The sequence below is a fragment of the Ursus maritimus genome, unplaced genomic scaffold (assembly GCF_017311325.1).
Source record: "Ursus maritimus isolate PB19 unplaced genomic scaffold, ASM1731132v1 scaffold_1, whole genome shotgun sequence".
Lineage (NCBI taxonomy): Eukaryota > Metazoa > Chordata > Mammalia > Carnivora > Ursidae > Ursus > Ursus maritimus.
In genome coordinates, this window is record NW_024423343.1 from 83,374,512 (window position 1) to 83,393,192 (window position 18,681).

The following is an 18,681-nucleotide window of genomic DNA, read 5'->3' on the forward strand; positions in this document are numbered from 1 at the left end:
CCCCCCCCCCCAAGAGCAGAAGCCATTTTATGAGTAGATTTTAGGACTGGATTGGATTATTTACTATTTTGGACTCTCATGTTTCTGTTCTTTAGTTCTTGGGACAAACGAAAGTGAACTTGATTATTCCGGGTATTAAACTCATTTTATTTTATTTTATTTTATTTTATTTTATTTTATTTTATTTTATTTTATTTTATTTTATTTTATTTTATTTTATTTTATTTTATAGTGGGGGGAGAGACAGCCAGCGAGAGAGGGAACACAAGCAGGGGGAGTGGGAGAGGAAGAAGCAGGCTCCCAGCGGAGCAGGGAGCCTGATGTGGGGCTCGATCCTAGGACCTTGGAATCACACCCTGAGCTGAAGGCAGACGCTTAACGACTGAGTCACCCAGTCACCCCTAAACTCATTTTTAAGCCCTCTTTCTCTTTGCCCAGTCTCTGATCTCTGGTTCAGGGGGGAACTCTTCCCTGTAAGAACTGCTTTCTGAAAGTGTGATTCCTAGATCAGCAGCACCTGTGAGCTTGTTCTCTACACAGAATCTCAGGCCCCTTCTCAGACCCCCTGAATCAGAATCTACATTTTTAACAAGATCTCTAGGGTGACCTGATTTGTAAGCACATTCAAGTTTAAGAAATCCTAGCCTAGAACACTCTGGAATGCTTAGGCTGCAGTAGTGTTGGCTGAGGAGACTAGGAGGCTGAGGAGACTTCACAGCTTTCCCAGCTCCCACTGCCCACCACGTGACCCACCCAAATGTCCCCTCTCTTTTGAAGCCCCCTCCACTCTAGTACTTGAGAGCGTGTTTCCTGGGAAAGGTGAGTCAGTCACATGGCGCAAGTGCACCGGTGCCCATAGAGGGCACCCTTTTTTCCCAGCCAATTAGTTGACACCATTAAGCACTTCTGATGGAATCTGGGTTGTGAGAGGTGAGGCCTTTTGGATGGGCTGCAGGATAACGGCCCTTACCACTTGTGGTCATTAAAGTTCCCGCGGTGCTTTTTGTGAGAGAAGGGATTGTTAACCTCCGTGTCCTGGCTGACTTCCAATCTGTGTAATTGCAAGCAGTCTACCTAAGTCCGCTCTGTAGTTTCAATTAGGTAAAGTATTGTTCACTTCTTGTACTAAACTGCTGTGTTGTGTGGCTACAGACTGCTAATTAGCTGGTGTTTTTCAGGTGGCTGCGTTCGTGATGAACAAAACGTCTCTGTGGCCATTTCCTCCCTCCCCCGTATCTCCACCTCCCAGGGTCTCATGCACGACAGCATGCCTGTTTACTTGGATACTACCATTTCTTGGATACCAGTGCTTTGGGATCAGAAATGTGACAACGAACATTTCTTCATTTCCCTATGTAGCCACTTGCTTCTAGGCCCACCTAGCCTATTATAGGGTGTTGGAGGGGAAACTTGAGCAGAGAATAGCAAGAATGTGATAAGGGGCGAATAAAATAGGCCTTCCTCTGCCAAGATGAAGGATAAATCCCTGTCATTGCCAGGGAAGTATGAATTACTTTAAGAGCTTGGCACTCTAGGAATTGGTTATTTTCAGTGTGATATGAATGGAGAGTGAGGCCAGAGAGAACAGGGCATGCATTTTGTTTCTCCCTTCTTGCTAGTTAGAAAAATATAGTGGGACATGTAAACCACCCATAAAATGCCTCACTATCTCTGTGGGGGATCTCCAGCCCTAAACAGGAAATGTGGCCCTGGAAGAGTGAATGGAATCTCCTTCCGATGACTCAAAGGTCAGTACCAGGGAAGCACTTATGACCCTGGAATGGCAGTTGGAAGAGAAAGAGATGTGGGAAAAGATGGGTAAGCAGGGAGCCAAGAGGAAGAGTTGTGTTCTCATTGGAGAAGAGTTGTGTTTTTAACAGTAGAATTTTTCTGGGATGTGAAATGATTGCTAAAAAAAAAAGTGTTCAAATGGGGAAAAAAATCAGATGTAGGTAAAATATCACTTTGTATATCTTTTCACTATGTGAGGAAGTGTGTTCTGATGTCCAAGCACAGAGACACAAATTAATTAGATAAACATTCCTTTACAGCAGAGGTAATTTCTTTTTTCTTTTCCTATCCTGAACACGATGGGAAATAAAGGAATTAATTAATGAGTGAAAGGAATGAATGAGTGAACAAATTGATGAAGGGAAAATATTTATTAAGACGTGTATGCTGACTATCAGTTCATGGAGAGCAGGGGAAAAAATAAGTGTTATTAGTGCCAGCGTGCGAGCACCTGTGTCTTGCCTACTCCTTGCTATGGCTCTGTCCCTAAGTGTTCTACTTGTCTCTTTGAAAGTGAGAAAGAAAAGAACAGAGGTTTCCTCAAACAGATGGGTAGACTAACAGAATCCCTATAAAGACAGGCTGGTTTGCCAATCTCGTGAGAAGAGGAGGGGCTGGAGCCACAAAGTTGGGAGTGAGAGTGAGGTGAGGGAAGTGAACTTCGCAGGGGCAGGGAGGGAGACATTGCAACAGAATAACGTTCCCAGCTCTTAGGGGCTGACTGTCATCCTGGTAAAATTGTTTTCGTTTCCAGCTCCATGTCTATCACGATAGTTACTCGATATGTAACTATCATGTGCCCTGAATAAATGGGAGATGGATGGGGGCTGCAATGCTTGCGGGTGAAGAGAGTTCTCAGAGTGAGGGGAATGGGAAGAAGAATTTAAGGATGATGATGTTATGAGGGAGGAAAGGCGGCGGGGGGGAGGGGAGGGAAAATGTAAGAGAAAATAGCCTGGCTAAAAAGAATGTGAATATGATACAGAAGAGAGGAAATTACTGGAAGTGAGAGACATTCATCTCTACACAAAGGGCAATATTTAGTATCAAGTTTCTAAGTTTAGCATGTATTTTCAACTTCCTTTGTGCACATTAACAAATTCACCTGAGGAAAAATTACAACCAAAAAATGTCATTGAGGCAGAGATAAAACAGACTTAAAAAATTCTAATCTTAAATTCGAGCTCTACTGTCATACCGATGGTTTCAAAGGAGATTTCCCCAATGTCCTGATCCAAACAGCCCTTAAATTCTTTTCCTTGTTCCCCAGGCACTCTCATTCCAGTTAAGCCCATGATTTCAGTTGTGTATCTCTTCAAAGTCAAGTGTGTGTTGAGTCTGCCACTGGCCACAGACCAATTATTATTAATGGCTGAGATTTCCTCCTGTCCACTGCTGAGTCCCATCTTTTCTCGGACCAGACAATACAGTCTTGAGATCAAAAATCTCATATATAATCTACACTTTTTCTTGCATGAGGGGGAAAAAAAAACCCAACAACATGGAAATGTGCAGCTACCCTGTGTTAACTATTCCTGGATGTCACCCTGCAGCTCTAATTTCTGCTTTCTCCTCTGCATTCTGGGTACTGCTGCTGGACTTGTCAGCACCTTGTCACGGCTTCCTCGTGCGTGGGCTACCATCGGACTCTGTGTTCTTAGCAATTATCCATAACCCCCCCCCACACACAGAATCCTTCACAAGTAAAAAAACCAAAAAACCAAAAAACCAAATATATATATATATATACAGGTAAAAAACCAAAGCTATTTAAAAAAATTTAATACCCTTAAGCAGGTGCTAGTTGTAATGCTGCTGTGTTGCCTGATGTTTTCCAGTCCTGCGATGCTCTTTTGTTCATGGTGTGACAAGGATGTGGGAAGCCAATATGATTTAACTAAATAATACAAAAACGTCAAGAATACTTTCATGTCTTGTGTACAGACCAGAATAAATTACTCCAATGGAATGTTTTGCTTTTCTTTTCAAGGAACTACCCCACAGTTTACAAGGAGCTATGCTGACAAGAAATGGCTAAGAAATATTATTTTAAGTCACCTCTTTGAATGTAGTACTAAACAGCTGAGGATTTCACTCGGGTTCAAAAGTCAGAGGCCTGCAAAGGAAGTTGACAGGCAGGCAGCAATGAGAAACTCGTGGACAGTGGGGAGAAAAAATAAGTCCAGTAAGAAATGAAAATGCGGAAGCTCGTTCTCAGAATTAAAGGTGAACTGAAAGGAATTGGCAGCTGCCTGGACATGCCAGCCAGAGAGGCCACGGTCTCTTATACACGTGACAGACCGAGAGACAACTGCAAAGCTCCCCAAACAACTTGCCTGAAGGGCTTGCCAGGAAGCCAGATGCTGCTTCTGGAAGAATATCTTCCGTGGTTGGGCATCTGGGTTCAGTGCTTTCCATTTAAAGAGGAGAAAGAAGGTGGTAAAAGGCAGAACCATCAATGCCTTTTTAAAAACGTGCTTTCTCCAAGGGTGCCTAGACACACACATGCACACGCACACACACAGCTTTAAGGAATGCGGATTTGGAAATTGTTTTTAAAAAGAACCCCAGAAATCAAAGTTTCCCTGGTGCTTTTTGGGTGGAAAGAAATGTGTTACAGGGAGAGAGGGAAAGAGCGAGAAAGGGAGGGGAGAGAGGGAGAGAGAGAGGACAGCCAGAAAACCCCTTATATAAATATGTCAATTTGCTAATTAGTTAGGTAATTTTATTTAAAGTGTTGGGATTATAGCTGGTGTTCAATTAAAAAAAGGGAATTTGAGGGATAGGCCTGTGCCTCTATCACGGTTGGCTGGTCGTTTTCACTCTTTGTTTTACCATTCCTTCTTCCCTGGAAACACAATCAAGTATTGGTATTGGCAAGAAAGCAGAGTGTGGTCTAGTAGACTGGAAATCAGGTGACTTGAGGTCTGGTTGAGTTTTTTTTCCCCCTTCCACTTTGAAGTTCGCTGTGTCTCTGCTCCGTTAAATAGGGGAATCAAATTTTTTATATACTTAATAGCAAAGGGCAAGCTTTTGTAATCAAGATCATTTTTGTTCGTTTGTTTCACCAAATGCTCAATAATTCCAGGTGGTAGGAAGTCAATAGTGGATCTGGAACCAGTGATGGACAGGGTCATTGGGTTGATAGGAGACAGGAGCAATGGAGATTCTTTAGTTTCATAGAGGGAACAAGGACAGAAGATGTGAAGTGAAGTTTTTCTATCCCAAGATCTGTTACAAATTCCAGACAATTAAGAATTAGAAGTACTGGCAACTCACCCTAGACTGCAGCGAACTAACCTCATAGGCTCCAACACTGATGGGCACTCACACATTCGCTGACCAAGGCTCCTCCGCAGGGGAAGCCTCTCTGACCACTCATTCATCGTACTCAGGGTCTCTTAACATGCGATCTTAATATTAATACTGTTTCTTTTGTGATCACAGCTGCTTTTCTTTTCATCATGATGAAAAGATAAATATCAGGTGAGGAGAGAGAAACTTGAGAGGAACAGCTTACTAACCAATACTCTCAAAATGGAATATTCCCTGGTTCTAGTCCGAACTATTCAAGGTACCAAGATTCCAGTTGATCTTAACTGGAAACATTACTGGCTATTAGATTATTATCTTCTCGTTCAATGACGTCACGTGATCCTATTTGTTCAAAAAAATGACTGAGGATCTACAATGTGTGGCACTCTGTACTAAGCTCTGGGGATATAGCAGGAATCAAAGTGACACAAATTCCTGCCGTCCTGGAACCTATGATCTAATGGAAGAGGGGACCTGTTCAGTTCTTTATCATTTCCATCTCTATCAGTATTCAGGACCTGATTATGCTATAGAATAACATTTTTTTTCCTGCCCTGTTATTATATTTATTCCTGTGATTTCTCAGGAACCAAAGGATGAAGGGTAGAACAGTAGCTGGTCATTACCAGAAATTCTGCCTGATGTTCTGTTACCGCGAGAATTTGCTAGGCCCTCTGTGTAGAAGTAATAATCTCAGCCACAAATTGCAATACCTCTGCTCTTGCCAAATTTTCTATCACCATGCATGCCATTCTCAGACTCTCTCCCCAGCGTCTTCCTCTGACCCCTCCTTCAATGTTAGACAACCCCAGGAATCTGTCCTCAGCTCTCTTGTGGTTTCACACTGTCCCTTGGGGTTATTCATGACCTTACCCCATTTCACCTTTAAATTGATGACTCCCAAATTCATACCTAGATCCCAATCACCTTTCTTGCATTCCCAACAGATATTGCTTATCCTCAAACGGAATTCGCTAATGAGGTATCAAGAAGCACACATCACATCCCCAAACTTTCAACCTCTTGCATACCCTTGGTGAGCATGTCCTATTGAATCCACTTCCTCTGTGCCTCTTGCATCTATCTCTGTCCCCATTTCTCCCATCATGACTGGTTTCACTATCTCTAGTGTTGCTCTCTTACAGGCTACCCTTCATGCTTCTAAAGACTGTAATCTTTATAAACAGAAATCACATCATCTTACCTTCCTGCTTCTGACCCTTCCATGATTTACCTAATGTCTACAGAATGATTTTCAAATTCCTCAATAAAGCCTGTGAAAGGTCTTTCATGACTTCTGGGCTTATGTTCTGCTACTTCTTTAATGCTTCCTGATCCTCCAGTCATGCCAGAGGATTCACTCTTTCTTCACCACACCATAGTTCTCCTCCTCCACATGTCTTTGTACCTGGTACTCTCCTTGTAGCAAGTTTCCTGTCTGCCAAACCCACATCTTTAAAGATAGCCTGTGCCATCTCCCCTGGGAGTCATTCTTTGGTTTCTCTAGGCTAAATTCCAGGTCCTGCTTGGGGTTCTTACAACGTCTTGCAATTTTGCACCGTATTTATTGCAACTGTTTACTAATTTATCTATGCTGGGAGACCATAGGAGAAGTGAGGATAGGAGTCCTCTTTATGCCTCTAGCATTAAGTTGAGAGGCCATCAAACTTTTTCTGTAATGGGTCAGATAAATATTTTTGGCCTTGTGCAACTTGTCACAACTATTTAACTCTTGCCATTGTAGCATGAAGACAGCCATCAGCAATACATAAACATACGGGTGTGTGACTATTTCAATAAAACTTTATTAACCAAAATAGGCAGGAAGCTGTATGTAGCTCAAGGGCGGGCCATACTTGGCCAACCTATGATCCAGTCCAGTGCCTGGAATATAGTGGGAACTCATTTAAGACTTCCTAATGGAATAGACAGAGAGGATTTCACAGCTGACAAACATTTTCATAAGTGTGAATTTATTTGACCTATTTCACACATGACTGAAAGGGAGGGTTAAAGACAGTAAAAGATTTTCTTAAATTATAGTTTCTAAGGGCTGAGGTTGGGACTTGAGCTTATGTCTTCTGATTCCAGATCCCTGGTTCTTTCCATTAGATAAAAGGCCAAGTTTCATAGTAGAGAAGGATGGGACAACTTAAAAAATTTACCTCTTATGAGGGAAATCCCCCCACGGGGTGGACCACTACTAACCACAGAGAACACAGTGACAGATGAGCAGCAGCCATTTTAAGTTTTGTTTTGTTTCCTATTATTCAGTGGCTAATGTTACCATTCAAATGTTAAATTAAAAGATCTAAAGTAATAATTTCACTGCGGTCTTAAAAACCTTATCTCCCAAAGCCTTCCTCCAAAACAAGGATCCACCACTGGAAGGATCATTGAACCTTAGTCCCCAGCTCACAAACCTTATAAATCCTGTGCCAAGATGTCTCCCAAGTAGATGACATTTTAATGATTACTACAGGGAGTTGGGAACTATTGCTTCATCCTCACGATCAGAGTAATTAATTTTCTTAACTACCAGGCCAAATTCTGCCACGGGAGTCCGGTTGAGAAATTTCAGGCCCATAGGAAGTACATTAGCTCTTCAAAGTGATTAGGGTGCCATTTCAAATACACAAGCAAAGGAGCTATTAGGCTTCTGGCTTATTTCAAATGACTTGCAGCCCTTGTCCCTCAGGAAAAAAAAAAAAAAAAGGAAAAGAATAAAGAGAGAAGAAAGAAAATAACAATTTGTACAGGTTCCTCATTTTCCAGTAAAAATACCCATGGCCTGCAAGTCGTTGGCTATCAGGTATTATGGTTGGGTGAGCGACCAAAGTGTACAGAAAAAGGGTGGAGTGCCAGAAGACAGCACAGAAAAACATAGCCTGCTCCAAAGCACACCAGAGCTGAGCACTCGGAGGCCTGATGGGAGGCAGAGAGCTTCACCAGCCATTGCTCTTGAAGACCAGGGAGAAGGGCAAGAGCTCCTGGCTTTCAAGTTCATTCTTTAGCCATGTGTCATTTCCCCCCCCCAAAATATCAGAAATGCTTACCACGCCATTTTAAAGTCAGGGTGGATGAATTATTTCCTCACCATTGTTTCCTCATTCAACTCTTATATTTCTAGGTCATCATCATTTGAGTTGCCTCTGACACGCTCTTGCAGAATATTTTATTTAACACCCATGAAGACCACAGAGAAGCTTTAAATATCAGTTTACTCTCACAAAATAGCCACAGCTCAACAGTTTCGCCTTTCAACAAGGCATTCAACTGGCATGCTTCCATGAGATTTGTCTATTCAGCCATATCATTCCTTCACCTTGGAATTCTATGAACAGCTGGGCGATTTTCTTAGAGTCAATGTGAAAGGGAAGATTTTTTAGCTTTCTTTTCAACCGATTTTACAAAGTATAAGTCTCTTATAAGAATATTTGCATCTAAAGTCTGCAGCAAATATATTCTTACAAAGGTATTCTTGGAAATCAGTGAATGACATTAGTCATCTCTAACAGCCACCATTTCTAAGACATTTGACTTTCCCTAAACAATGTATGCCTACGTGGGAATTGAATGTTTTTTCACGTGCTCCCCCACTCAAAAATGTGAAATTGTTTTGGCTTCCAAAACTCATGCCACAAAGTTAATCTGGCAAATGAGTTCAATTTAGCTTAGTGGAAATACTTTTTTGTATTTATTTCTAAATTTTCTGTATGTTTCATGTATGATTTTTATCCTGGAAATAAAAATGTGGGGGAAGACTGCAGCCGTAGCTAGAACACCTTACTCATAGTTATGGCAACAGGAATGCCAGAACTTCAAAAGATCAGTGCTACATATCAGGTAGATATGTAGTTGATAGGATTCTAGGAGTGTTTACACAGGCTGTTTGAGGCACAGGATAAGGCCCTACCGGCTTCAAGGCTTCAATGTGTATCACTTACCAGGCTCCCACGAAGCCAGTGTGCTGTGCTGTCTGGCAGGAAATTCTCACTGTGAGAATCATATGATAAGTAAGACTACAAGGCAAGAGATCTGTCCTTAGGGAACTGGTGTGACAGGGGAGGCTCTGGAGAAGAAGCAGAGAAGACCTGTGCCCTATCTCCAACCTCCTCACGCCATCCTAAGAGTTAAGGTAGAGTAGATGATCTTAGCGAGCTACCATTTTGATGGTAAAAATAGTCTGATCTGTGAACATGGGACAAGATGCAGATCAGGTTGATAGGAGAGTTAGGGACAAGGCTGAGTTGGTCTGGGCATTTCACAAGGGATTGGGCATGGTGCGGAATGTCATATGGTTTGTCAAACAGGTGAAATCAGCCTCACTGGGACTGGGGGAAACTGACTGAGCCAGGCCAGCACAGGGACTCAGGTTTTGGGAAAAGATTAGGTGGTGAAATAAAAAATTTTCTGGAAGCCAGGAAACTTGGCAACCAAGCTTCTACAATTCTCCCTATATTTATTTTATTAAAAATTATCTTCTATTTCTCTCACTATAAAAATGATACATGTTGATGTCTAATGTTTATCTAGAACATAGTAAGTGATAGGTACTGTGTGAGACTCTTTAAAGACACTATTCATTTACTCCTCACTGGATAAAGAGGTTCTATTTTGATCTCCATTTTATAGATAAGAAAATGAAAGCTTAGAGGAGATTTGTTCAAAGTTACACCTTCCATAAGTGGCAGAGCCAAGACTCACATTCAGGTCTGTCTAATTCCAAAGCCTACCTTCTTTACCTGTTTTCTTGACCTCAATATTGCCTTCTACACCATTATTAGGAGAGAAAAAGCAACATGTGGTGGGGGGGAGGCTCTCATAACAACAACTCTAAGAAAGAAATACTAACATCTTAACAAAAATTTTTAATATTTTCCAGATGCACAAATTTCCCACATATTTATACTTATACTCTTTTTGAGTACATAAGATATTGTATCCCTGACTTTAACTTATCTCCAAATTAAGAAAAAAACACAATTATCTGGGAACTACATTTCACTAAGCTGATAAGATGTACCACATTCTAATAACCTTCCCCTATCACTGGACACTTAGGTTGTTTACAAGTTTTTACCAGTGGAAATGCGACTGTCATAAGTAATTTTGTCTGCATAAACTGCCTCCCTCATTATTTAAGATGACTGGCTCAAAAGACATGAAGATTTGAAAGGTTTTTATTCTTGACCGGCAGCATATAAAGGGCTTGACTCAATGTACATCCAACAAAATGGGATTCATCCTATTTAATTAGTTTCAATAACCTCATCTTCTTCTTCCTCTATATTTTCAAAATAGAGAAAAGGGTGCACCCTTCTACACAGTATCTCCTTTTGCTCTTTGTTATTATTATTATTATTATTATTATTATTATTGTCAGAGGGACTATTTTCACAATCACCCAGCATTGAAACCTGAGACTTAACTCCATGGCTAATTGGATATGGGGATAAAGAAATGAGAGAAATAAAAATTGTGTGGAATTCTTCTCTGAAAATTCTCAAGATTTAGGCCATGTCTTTCCATTTGATGTTCTTCACTCTAATCCAACCACAACTCCTTTTTGGGCTCCTGGATTCTTTTCTCCTTCTATCTTGTTCACGCTACACTCTGTTCTTGGACTACTTTCATAAACACTGAGCACATCATACAAGTGTCCCATAGATAAAGTCTCAGTGGTTCTCTATTGCTTATGTAACTCCTTTGCCTCCTTTTAATCTCCAACTACTGCCCATCAGCAACTAAACCTTATCTTTCTAGGTCCTCCTTCCTCATTAGCTTCATCTTCCCTTTGCCTCCCTGCCTTTCCAAAGAAGCAGGCTAAAGGAAAATGCATTTGACACGTATTTTATAGAGATAGAACTTGCCATTTATGTGATGATTCAGAAGGTACTACAGGACCTTACAGTACTTATCACCGTAATGTCAATTTGTGAAAGTGGCTATTAATAAAGGTTGCTGGTTGATGGCATTTTGAGATGATAGCTTATTCTGAATTTCTGGTCTCATGTTATCACAGCAAAAGCATAGAACTTGACCTTGAGTTTGATCAAGAATGCGGACCCTGGGCTCTGAGACTATTCAGCCAGTGCAGCCATCGTGTCATCTTATGCTTAATGTAATCACAACCCTTTAAAATTTCTGGCTTTTGCAGACAGGACTGGCACCCACCCTCTAGTCCAATTGTGCTGTATTAAGTTTTCTCAGCTGGTAGTTGCTCTGCTTTGAAGGGAATGCTTCATTCAGTGCTGTGCAAAAATGGAGTTCTCTTCTGTTGGCTACGGAGTACGTAGGTCAAGTGGAATTTTTGGCACTTCATTACATTCCCTGACCCTCACTAAACAAACTTCAAAATATATATATTTGCAACAATTTGAAATAAACAGTATATACAAGTGTTGATGGTAGATTTTCTGAAGAACTACCAAATGTATCAGGCCTAAGGAAAACATTCTAATGATTCTTTCAAACATGAAGATTTTAAAATTCCTATTAAACAGTCTTCTTATTTAGTCTTCTCAGGCTTTCATGACATGTCACAATTGGCTGTTTATCCAAAACTTGGCAAAAAATGATTAACAAGATATAATCATGTGCACACACTTGTGGTAATTAAACCCAGTTTATAAATCAGTGCAGGGCGGAATATGGTCACACCACTCAAGAAAGGTTGGTGACTAGCAAATAACACTTTTCTCCCCATTTATAATGAAAAATCTTATAATGTGAATGCTGTGAAGGTGATATAATAATGGGATGGTGTGGCGTAAAGGTGGAGGATTCTCATCCTTCCAAGGTTTTTAATTGGATGGATTTTCATCTGTGTGTTTTATTTTTTTCAAAGGAAGATTTAGATGACTCAAAGTTTCTTCATTTTATAGCTGTTCATCCAGTTGGGGAAAAGAAAGGAATAATTGAGACTGGGTAATAGATATTTCTCAAGATCTCCAAGACTAGGTATTGCATAGCATTAGACAGTGTACTTTCCATTTGTTTTATGACTTTGTCCAGCTACAGTTACTGGCATAAGCACTCCAGTATTTACTTGTAACTTGAAACCCCTTTCATGATATGTCTGGGCCCTAAGAGAAAAGAATTTAGATTTGAGGAATGCTTACCTTATGCCAAGCATTTTATATGCATTATCTCATTTAATTCTCATGACCACAAGGTATGGTTGATATTATTTAATCCAATTTTATGTTCTTGAGATCATAAGAGAAGTAAAGTATAGAACAAGGATTTGACTATAGAGCTCTCTTTATTTCCTTAAAGCCCAACCAAGATCCTTTCACTAGGCCACACTGGGTTTCCCATTATAGCCAGTATGTGGAGGTAATAAGAAGGGATATCCCAGCAATAAGGGATGGTCTAAACTTTGGCACAGGTTCTCCTCTGGGGTAAAATAAGAAAGAAACTAATACGATGGATTAGATTAAAGCATGTTCCCTAACGCAGTGACTGATTGAGTGAATTATGGAATATCATATCATCATTAGAGAGAATCACACAAGTCTGTCTAATGAAATGGAAGACTGTCCATGAGTTGCAAAATATTGCAGAACAATATGTGCAGTATGATAAACTTTAACACAGCAACAGTCATATGCATGTTTGTTTATATACGTATACACATAAAAACAAAAAAGTTGGTTACTTCTGCTCAGAAGGCTAAGAGTAACCAGCAGGCAAATTTCACTTTTTAATCTATATGCACCACTGTGGCTTAAATTTTTTGTGTGTGCAATTACATGTATTAAATTCACAGTTAAAAATCATGTAACGGATTAGTTCAATAATCTGTAGGAATGACTCAACCCAAGGAATGGGTGATTAAGGAGATTTAATCTCATAAAAGCAAAACTGTCCAATCTATTTGACACTTTATCAGGCTTCAACATTACTATAGGTATATGGTGGAAGCTATAACCTCATCACTTGTATTGCACTCTGCCTTATCTGAAGAAGGTGTTAACAGAGAGCAAATGAGTTAACAGTCATTTCAAACTTAACACGTCCAAAATGGAACTTTCCAGTCTGCTCTTCTTATTCAACCCATCTGTGTCATACTACCATTTTTTCACTTGCCTAAGCCCAAACCTGAAGGGGGCACACTTGATTTCTCCTTTCCTTTTCCAACTGCATTCTGACCAGCAACAGATCCAACCTGACCCATCACCAATCTATCTCTTTAAGGACTCCACATAAGCTATCATTACCTCTTGTCTGACCACCATGGTTGCCACCTTACAGATAGGTCTCCCTGCTTCCATTTTGCAGCCCATTCTCCACATGGCAGCCAGAGTGACATTTGATACTCCCTTAATTTAGCACTCTTTATGGTTTGTAATTGTACTTAGAATACAATCCAAATCTCTCAGGGAGGCCCACAAGAACTTACGTGATCTGACACCAGTCAGTCTAATCGCTATGACCTTAACTCCTACTCCCACCACCCCTAGCTTGTTAGGCTTTAGCCATCCTAGCCTGCTTTCTGTTTTCCGAATACATCAAACTCTGTGGACCCCTGGGCCTTTACACTTGCTGTTTTTTTCTGCCTTCATACTCTTCTCTTAGCTTTTTACATGGATAGCACCTTATCAATCTGAATCAACGTTTTACAAATGAGCAAACTGAATTTCAGACGGTGTAAGCAGCTTATTTGTGGTCATAGCACTTTGTATATGATGAGGTTATGTTTTAAACTCATGTCTGAATTATTTCATGCTCTTCCTATTATGCTAGATAATGAAGTAAAGACAGTCCATCCTACGGCTCTGGGTCAGGTTATGACAATGAATCAGCAAATATCTACTCATTGAAAAGACCAGAAAAAAATACATTATTTTAGAAGTTCTTTTTGTAGGTTCTCCTTCCTACCTCTAGTACATTCTCCAGCTTCTGTAGGAAGACTTAGATTGGCTAAGGGGAAAATTTGAGATAGATGCATTTGGAAAATCTTGTCTTAGATATTTGAAATTAAATACTGCTTATGTAAGAAATGATAATATAATGAAATGCCCAGAAATCCTTACAACTTACTTAGTTAGATGTCCAAACAGGATTTTCATGGTGTCATGATTTGGTGGAGGGAGTTTTTGCACAAGAGACTTTATAGTTTCAATTCTTGTGTTGTAGTCTTGCTTTTCTGAAAGAAAAATAAAAGCAAGGTTAGAAAAGAATGAAATTTCATAAATGCATGAGGGTATTTCCTTAGGAAAATTTTGGAAAAAGATTTAGCAACTTAAAGTCCTAATCAGCGGCCAAAGAGAACAGGTGTATTCAACATCATTATTATGAAGTTTCTTTATTTTGACTCTGCTGTAGATCATAGTAATATGAAGCAGCAACAGTGTGGCTTTGACATAATCTTCTTGTTAAGATCAGGTATTGAATCAGTTTTATAAATGCTTTACTATTTTATAAGATTTGGTAGGGTGAAGAATGGCTTTCCAAAGACGTCCATGCCCTAATCTCTGAAACCTGTGACTATATTGTCTTCTCTGGCCAAAGAGACTTTGCCGGTGTGATTCAATTATGGACTCTGAGATGGGGAGATTATTCTGGATTATCTGAGTGGGGCCAGTATAATCACAGAGGTGGTTAAGAGAAAAGCAGGAGGATCAGAGTCAGAAAAGATGATGCCGCAGTGGAAACCTAAGGATACGTGGCTTTGTGATGAAGGACCATGGGCTAAGGAGTGAAGACAGCCTCTAATGACTGGAAGAGGCAAGGAAAGAGAGCCCCCAGAAAGAGCACAGGGCTACCAACACCTCGATCTCTGCCCAGTGAAGATGATTTCAGACTTCTGACCTCCAGGAATGTAAGATAAAAAATTAATGTTGTCTGAAGTCACCGAGTTTGTGATAATTTGTTACAGCAAGAGAAAACAAACAGATGAGGATGCACAGTGTGACTCCATTACCAATATTCTATTGTTCACTTGATTTTGTGGAAGGGGAAATAATCTTTTTTATTACTCTGTGCTATCTTTTCTCCCTAACATGTTTCGTTTTTGCTATAAAATAAAAAAGTACAAAAAATAAAAATTGAAAATATAGTAACTAATCATATACATTAGAAAAATAGGAAGTTGTTTAAAACTGCATACCACATAGATTGTTTTCCCTCATTTTGTTTCTTTTCTCCTTTATGGGCGTAAATGGCATAATAAGAATTGATTTACTTGGCACCTAGAGAATTCATCTCACCATAATTTTAACCAGGACTTAGAACTATAATTATTTATTGAAACTAAACACTTTATATACATTGACTTAGGTACCTTTCGTTTCTATATTCTATCTCTAACCTCTAGCACAGAGCTCATGGTGATCCTTAAGAGGTCACTGTTGGAAAAGACAATCTATTCAGGTAATTTGTAAGGTACACACCCACCAATATTCATTCTCTTCTTCCTTAGCAAGACAACACATTGTTGAGGGGATGGCAATGTACTTGGCTAAAAGAGGTCATTTCCCAGCTTCCTTGGCAGGTGGAGTGACCATGTGACCATGTCTGGCCAATGAGCTTTTGGTGAAAGTGATAGATGGAACTTCTGGGGAAGACATGTGCAGGGAACTCATTTAACTTTTTAGTCTTTTTACCTTTCTGCTCCCCAGAATGTAGATGGAATGGTGTGCCATCCATCTGGATGTAAAGTGGAACACACAGCTAAAAAGAGCTTCCCTGAATCTGTGGGGCAGTCAGACCAGTCCTGTACTCTCTGAGTTTCTTTAACATAAGAAAATCAGCTAGAGTGTACTGAAGCCTTTGAAGATGAGTCTCTGATACTAAAGTCTAATTCCTAATACAATGTGCTCCCAAAAGCCCAATTCATTTTCACCTGTTATTAGGTATATACACTTTACATAGTGGGGGAAGAAAGAGTTCAGAAACTGGCAGTTTTTAAATACACTGCTGCAAAAGAAATTTTTAATAAGGAATTACAGGAAAACATCCTGCAAAAGATGGTATTTGGCTAAAGTGGAGTGGGGGGCAATCTTCCTAGTAGAACTCTGCCTTGGAAACTTTTCTTCTTCCTCCCAAAACCACAAAGGCCTATAAATAATGCCTCCCACAGTTAGAGCTTTCAAAATTGCAGTTATTCTTAGAAGAGTTCCAACATAATATGGATTGGACAACTGCAAATGAAAGAGACAAAGGGGGGAGAGAGAGAGAGAAATTGAAAAAAGAAGAAAAAGAAAAAGAAAAGCCAGTTCCAACATCATAGCAGACAGAAGATAAAATCTTTCTGTCAAAAGTGTAGAAAGCCCCTTTGTAGCTTAATGATGGTAAGAATATGTGATGCTTCATAGGGCCAGTTGGATACTATGGGATATAACAAACTCAGAAAAATAAGTTAAACAACTCAATAAAGATGAGAGTGAAATTGGTATTGGATGTCCTGGGCAAAGCTCTAAGGATACTCGAAAACCTTGTTTCTAGTCATCTGAAGCTAATACCACACACCAATTATTATATATAAGTATATTGACATATATATATACATATATATCTATGTGTATCCATATACAAATACATATACATACATTTATGTATTCACAAGGTGGGGACATTCTGCATAGTTTGGCCTGATGCTAGTAGTATAATTTCCCTGAGGAGCTGGTGAACCACTAGATTCAAGCAATAAAAATGATGTTGGGAGAGGAGAGGAAACCTTTCTAATTTCACTGAAATCTCATGCCATAGAATGATCAGATCAATGTCAGAGCCTTCAAAAAAGGGATCAGTTGGCACTGGGGATAACAGAGGTAGCAGCCATAAATTAAGTTTGAGAAACAATAAGTGGAGAGTGGTCTAAAAGGCTACATCCAGCAAACCTCAGTTTTAGGGAACATATGACTCCGGTTTAAGAAAGGTTGGGGGTTGCTTAATTGGAAATGTTTGAATTCGCAAGGTCACTGCCATGGTGCTTGAGCAGAAATTAAAACTTTAATAAGTTTGTGAAACCATTAGATAAAAGAACTATAAACTTCCCTAGACAGAGTCCCTTTGCTCTCTTCTGTGTTGCATTGCACTTAAGACATTCTATTTATACAACATTCCACATGGTATTTCAATGGCTTGAATGCCTGTCAAGTTCTCCCATTTACCTGAGAGTTTTCCCATAAAGCTAGACAGCTTTTATACTGGCATATAGCAGGTTAAGTGAATGAAGAAAGAATTAGCGAACAAATGAACATGGATTGGAATACACAGACCTTGGTTTGAGTTCTGTAACAGCTTTTTATCAGCTGTGTGGTCTTGGACAAGTTTCTCATTTTCTTTGAATAATATTTCAAAGGCCAGTTTTATGGATTAAACAAGATAGTATGTAATGTACCTAGCACAATGACCAGTAAAAAGTAAGTACTCTATAAATATTCACCCCTTTCTCACCCTCACCTTTTTTGAAGCCTGTGCTGGTTCTGGTTGACTTTTTATTTTCAGCAGTGAACATTCTGTCTGGTTGCAGTGACCATTCCAAATGTAATTGCCGATACTGGAAGTAAGCTGGGGCCAGTGGGTGACAATACAATTGCTATGGTAGCCTGACATTTCACAATGCACTGGATACTTTGATCACCAGAGACTGACGATCTGACTGGTGAGCAGTTCAGTTACATTTAAGAATCCTTATAAAAGTATATGGTGGTTCCCATGTCTGCTTATAAGAAACATTCGACACGAAGGCTCTTTTATAAGAATATTTTTTCTCTCTTTCTCTAGTTTCACACATACTTGAGAAATTGCACAATTGGATAGTGGTACACACAAGTTTGTGGCTAAGTTACATTTCAGTACTGAAGGGGGAACGGAACAATGGTTCAGAGAAAGCTGAAAGGTTATTAAGGAAGAGAAATTTACTTTCCTTACAACATAATCAGAACAAAATCTTTGAAAAGGTTATAAGAAAGCAGTGGGTTTCCCATTCAAATCAATACCACACCCATTCTTCCATAGCTTGTAAAATCAGGAAATAACACAAACACTTCTAAGTGGAGGAACATCTGAAAATACAATTGGATACATTAAAATCGAAATGACACCTTTTCAGATCTGGTTTATTGATGTGTCATATAAGGAATTGGAATCCACATACATAATACAGGACTGGTTAATGAGCTAAGATTCATATCCAGCTTACGAAAGATGTGTCAACTGTCTTCAATTGATTCAGTGAGCATCTGAAAGACAGCATTTTCTATTAATATTTCTCCTTTAGCATATGGTTTCTCATTATTGTGAAGTATTGAGAGTTCTGAGAAGACTTTGAGATATCTCTTGACTTTTTTACATTATGACCTAAGGGAGGGAGAGAACTTTTTCTACACGGAGAATTAGAGAAACTCTTAGGTAAATTGTGAGGCTTACACAAAATCTTTCCAGTAATAAGAAACTCCATAATTCTTCTCCCTTTCTCTCACTTTTGCTCCTACCCTCATTTCCTTATGACTTATTTTTGTTTCTACTCTACGCTTTTTAATACTTCTGTTTTAGTTCTCCACCCATATCTCAACCTCCTTGCCAGTCTCTAAACTGTGAACATAACCTCAGGTCTAATTG

The 18,681-nt window shown here is 39.6% G+C and overlaps 1 protein-coding gene across 1 annotated transcript in view; it reads right to left on the minus strand.

Annotated features, from left to right (window-relative positions):
• ARHGAP15 (Rho GTPase activating protein 15) overlaps window positions 1–18,681 on the minus strand; it is a 594,269-nt gene that overhangs the window by 44,941 nt on the left and 530,647 nt on the right. Inside the window, 1 exon segment of the mRNA XM_008695878.2 lies at window positions 14,155–14,260. Within this exon segment, the coding sequence (XP_008694100.1) occupies window positions 14,155–14,260 (106 nt within the window).